This window comes from Erpetoichthys calabaricus, chromosome 4 (genome assembly GCF_900747795.2).
Source record: "Erpetoichthys calabaricus chromosome 4, fErpCal1.3, whole genome shotgun sequence".
Classification (NCBI taxonomy): Eukaryota; Metazoa; Chordata; class Cladistia; order Polypteriformes; family Polypteridae; genus Erpetoichthys; species Erpetoichthys calabaricus.
Window position 1 is genome coordinate 301,631,478 of NC_041397.2, and position 5,261 is coordinate 301,636,738.

At 37.1% G+C, this 5,261-nt stretch overlaps 1 protein-coding gene across 1 annotated transcript; it reads left to right on the top strand.

Moving 5' to 3' along the window:
- Positions 1-631: 631 nt before the first annotated feature.
- Positions 632-1,817, top strand: LOC114651279 (olfactory receptor 1-like). The gene has a single exon (XM_028801223.2). It carries the CDS (start codon positions 644-646, stop codon positions 1,586-1,588), a length of 945 nt encoding a protein of 314 aa, XP_028657056.1. The 5' UTR covers positions 632-643; the 3' UTR covers positions 1,589-1,817.
- The last annotated feature ends 3,444 nt before the right edge of the window (positions 1,818-5,261 follow it).

A 5,261-nucleotide genomic window follows, 5' to 3' on the forward strand; every position in this document is an offset into this window, starting at 1 on the left:
AGTTTGAAATATCTGAACAATATTCATTTATTAATTTTTATTTGTTTTATCAATTGATTTTTTGGCTGTATTATCTGTCCTGTGAGTCTGTATCTTTGTTTTTTATGTTTCTGCTGCTGTATGCATCTGAATTTTCCCATGGGATCAATAAAATTTATCTAATTTAATCTAATCTAAGATGATCGCTTGCATTAATCCTGCATCTGAAAAACAATAAAACTAAAAGCGCTTTAGGAAAATAACTTTTGCTTTGAATCCTTGTTTTTCTTATAATTTAGTTTTGGTAATGTTCCCACAGCACTCCATATTACAGACCCTTTCTTTGCTTCGTTTGGTTAATGTCTAAAGTAAAATGCAAGCACATCACTGACGCTGTACAAATAACCGCATATTTACAACAATAATAATAGTTTTATGATCAAAATGGATATTACAATGTATCAAGAAAAGATGAATAATAAGAATAATACAAATAACAATTGTGCTGATCTTATTTATTTTTTGAAATACTACAGTTGCATATACGTTGTGAAGTGGCTCATTAAAAAAAGTAAAAACTATTGAATTCAGTCATTCTGTATTTATTTTGATACTAATCATACAATGAACTTTCTCTATTCCTCAGGAATTCCTCATTATCATCATGGCAAACATGTCAGCAGTCCAGCAGTTCATTCTTGTGGGATTTCCGGGATTTCAGGACCGTGAGAGCAAACTCATTTTCTCCATATTTTTCCTGATCGCTTATCTGCTAATTTGCCTGGGGAACCTCACCATCATAGCCACATTCACTCTGGACGAAAACCTGCACAAGCCCATGTATGTGCTAATTTGCAATTTGGCGATTTTGGACATCACCTTTTCTTCAGTCACAGTCCCCAAATTGCTGGCTGTTTTCATGTTTGACTTCAACATGATCCCTTATGCTGCTTGCTTCATGCAGCTGTTTTTTTACCTCGCTTTAGGAACTTCTGAGTCCTTTCTCTTGATGCTGATGGCATATGACAGGTTTGTGGCTATCTGTAACCCCCTTCTTTATCCAACCATTATGACTAACAAGGTCATCCTGAAGCAGATCGCTTTCTGTTGGGTTGGTGGGCTCCTTATTCCTGTACTTCCACTCATTCTGGCTCTCAGACTACCTTTCTGTGGACCTAACAAGGTTGTGCACTGCTTTTGTGATCATTCCTCTGTGCTCAGGTTGGCCTGTGCTGACATTTTAATTAATAGCTACGTAGCTCTGACCATCGCATTGTCTGTGCTGCTTATCCCCTTGGCCTACATTGTGTTTTCATATACAAGGATCATTGCTTCAGTGGTCAAAATTGCCAGCTCTGACGGACGCCTTAAAGCGTTTTCTACTTGTGGGACCCATCTGGTAGTAATTTGCATTTTTATTCTCACGGCGGCTGGTGTTTACATCTCATATCGAATTCCAGGCACCTCTGAAGACATCCGCATAATGGCAGCAGTGCTACAGAATGTGATTCCACCTCTAATGAACCCAGTTATCTACTGTCTGAGGACTAAAGAGATCAGAGACAGCTTTGTAAAAACTGTAAAAAGGGGTAAACTATTATCACACTAGAAATCCATTTTTCAGATGGAAACAATCATTTTGAATTTCAAATGCAGTCTTATATACTGATGTAACCAATGAACGAAGGGGCCTCTTATCAAAGACGCTATCTCAGTTGTAAATCAAAGACAGCCTGTGGCTTCAGGGTTTTGTTCCAGTCATGTTCTTTGTTTAAATAATTAACTGTGCTGCTATTGCTCAGCTTCCACATTTTTTTAATACTCCGATATTACATTTCGCTAGGATTTCGGTTTTATATTTGTTAATGTTTAAGACATTACTTACTAACAAGAACACAGCAAGAGAGTGAGGCTGCTTGCACCCATGAGCTCCGCTCTTTTTTATTTGACAGTATTTTCACAGAAATATGGAAGGAGAATGCATATAAGCCAGTTAAATAGAAAGCAGTAAATTGTTAAATCAAACTTTTAAGTATTTAAAGATATGGTCAAATTAAAAACCTTTCTGAAACAGTTTTGAGTGTGAGTCAAACATTTCCTCACTTTTCTGAATACAGAATAAGAGTTTAAAAACCAGCAGCTGCACAAACAATTCAATTATTAATGGCTGACTAATTGCATAACTGGTATTAATAAAACCTGCAATCACAGCCAATGCCCACCACACCCCTCGGCAGCACTCTTTAGTTTATTTTGAGAGTGCTTACACAGAAATGTTATGCAAGATTATGATGGCTACTAGGTCTGAACAGAATCAGCCACGGTGATTTGTTCTTCACGGTCAATGATGTATGTTACAAAAAACAATCAATGCATATTTTACTCGCATGTCAGTTTTGTCTAATGTACAGTGTTAAATGCATTAAAACAATTCTTAAATTGCACTTTAAATAATTGATTTAGTTGCAATTCATGAAATGATTGAAATTGTAATGCTCTTTTTCTTTTGACATTTGGAAATAAAAGTAGTTTGATTTACTTGCAGGATACTACACAATAATGTCATTCATTTTTATGTATATGTTGTGAAGAAAGCACAGAGACACAGATGAAGATTTGGGGAGTCCACCCCATATAGTGTAGCAACTAACTGATAAGGTTCCCAACAGAGTAATCACAAAGGACTGAGGCAAACATCGACCGCATAACAGAATGAATGCTTGGGTTTTTCTAGGTGGAGGACAGGAAGGGGCGGGATCTCAGGTCTGTGGGAGGGCGTGATGACGAAGCAGAAGTGGGCGGTGTCTTAACTGGTTTTCCCTCCTGGTGGTCTATGATAAAGGGAGAAAAAGCATTTGTACCGTTCATCCCCCTTGCCTCTGTATTTTATTCCCAGTTGAGCTCTTAGACTGCCCCCCAAGCGCACGCATGTGACAATGTTTTTTATTTTATTTAAATTAAATGTTTTCTCTATTACCTATTATGTAATTAAACGTTTAAAACTTTTTGATACTTGTATATATTTTTGGCTTTACTTGACCATTCTTCCAGTTATTAAATTAATTTATTCTAGTTTTAGAGCTGCCAGGTGCCAGATCTAATCAGAGGAGCCAATCCCACACAACGCACTTCTGCACTGTAGCACTTTACTGTCATGATTCTGAGTTTCTTTAACATTTTCATTTTCATTCCTTCATGATTATTTTTTTGATAACTTTTACACTTTTTTGTTTGAAATATCTGACTTCATTTCTTTACCTCTTTTTTGTTAGTTTATTGATGTCATTGGAGCACCATTTCTAAGGTGTTTCTAATATCCACCCCCATCAAATTGTTTATTGCAGTGACCCTTGAAGCTGGTTGTGGGCTTACCAGTGTTGCATCACACGATGGCATTGCTCAGTTACATATAGAGCTTACTTTTGGATTTTTTTTTTGTACAAAAATATAGCAGATAGATAGAGGCACAATTGCATTATGGGTATATTGATGAATCGCTAATACCAAAGTGCCACATGGCCAACTCCAACACTCGATCATCAGATCCCCATGGTCTGTCCCCCACAGCTTTCAATATGCAGAACTGCTCGAGTTTTCCTTCTTTACTTTTTGGCAGCTCGTTGTCTGCTGTCATCACCCTGTCACTTTGTGTCATATCTGGTTATCCTGGTCATGAGACAGATGATGCTCCTTTATTCTGACAGTGTAGGTCAGGCACAAGCTTTCATTTTGTTTCTCATTCTTACCAAGGACTACTATTATTATTAGGCAATGTGTTTTTATGGTTAAGGCTTTGGATTTCAATCCTTGATTTTGTGGGTTCCAGTCCTACTACTGACATTGTTTGTCAATAAGCAATTCTCTTCTTAATTGGAAAAACAAAAGAAATGTAACCAATTGTATCTCATATGTTGTAAGTCTGTTTGGATGAAGGTATCAGTTAAAAAAAAAATAATAATAAGTAATAATAATAACATTATGAGGTCACTGGAGTTGCTTACCATTGCCCATGTGCAAGATATTCCTACATTAGATCAGTTTGTGTTTTTCCTATTGATGTGGCTTTTGTTGGTGGTCATTGCAAAACACAGTTTTACAGGAAAAGTGTATTCTTTTGAATTGAAACAGGTAATTGATAGGAATAATGTGAAATCTGGGTATATATTACTATCATTATTCGATGTTTACGATTTTTTATTTGTTTATGCCATTCACTCAGGTACAGGATTTATTTCTGTGTTTTTTGTAAATTGTATGTGATTCCCCTTTTAAAGGCCACAGATTAATGCAGAAAAAAATGTACCAACTTAACAAGGCAGATCTAGCAGGGCAGATTTCTCATAATGACTTGAGTCAAATGTGGCATCCTGTGACAGTGCCAGGTTTAATGTCACTGAACTCTTTAATATGCGCCATTCTAGTGCCAATGCAGATTCCATGGCTATGTGCTGGATTTTATGCCCATGCTAACAATGAAACAGTGAAACTCAATAATTTTATGGGGTGTCTACATACTTTTGGCCATAAAGGATAGATAGATAGATAGATAGATAGATAGATAGATAGATAGATAGATAGATAGATAGATAGATAGATAGATAGATAGATAGATAGATTTGGTCTGAACACACACTGGAATGACTATAAAGTAAAAACTTAAAGAAAAGTTCTGACTTGGCAGTCCCAGTACCAGTGACGTACCTTATAGGCATATTGCTGTTGATGCAAAGGACCCCCAGTCCTGTTTCATGACACACTTCTGCTGAATGATTCGTTAGCTGAAAGTCCTCAGTGTTGGTGTGTCAGAGAGAGGAAGTGCAGCATTGTTCATAATGGCACTCAGTTTTGTTTTAATTCTTTATTACGACCCCTAGGGTTTCCAGAGTGTGCCCCATAACTGTGTCTCACCTTTTAATGAGCACTGTTGATTCCATGAGCCTCTCTTGAAGTGATGTTCCCAGTCCAGTACACCATAGCGTAGAAAATGGCATTGGCCATCATAGAGTTGGAGAAGATGTGAAGGATTTCACTTCCCACATTTAAGGAACACAATTTCCTGAGGAAAAACTGCCTGCTCTGCTTTTTTCATATATAGTTCCTCTGTGTTCTGACACCAGTCCAACCTGTCATCGATGTGGACCCCTAAGTACTTGGATTTGCTGATGTCAAGATGCAGACAATTCTCTTTGTATCAAGAAACAGTTCTCCATCTGACTTCTGTACTCACTTCTATGTCTCACCCTCCTTATCAATACAAGTGTATTGTTGTTGGTATCAAGAAG

Bases quoted from the DNA above. Each gene is read 5' to 3' on its own strand.
- LOC114651279 (XM_028801223.2), top strand. From the start codon at position 644: ATGGCAAACATGTCAGCAGTCCAGCAGTTCATTCTTGTGGGATTTCCG.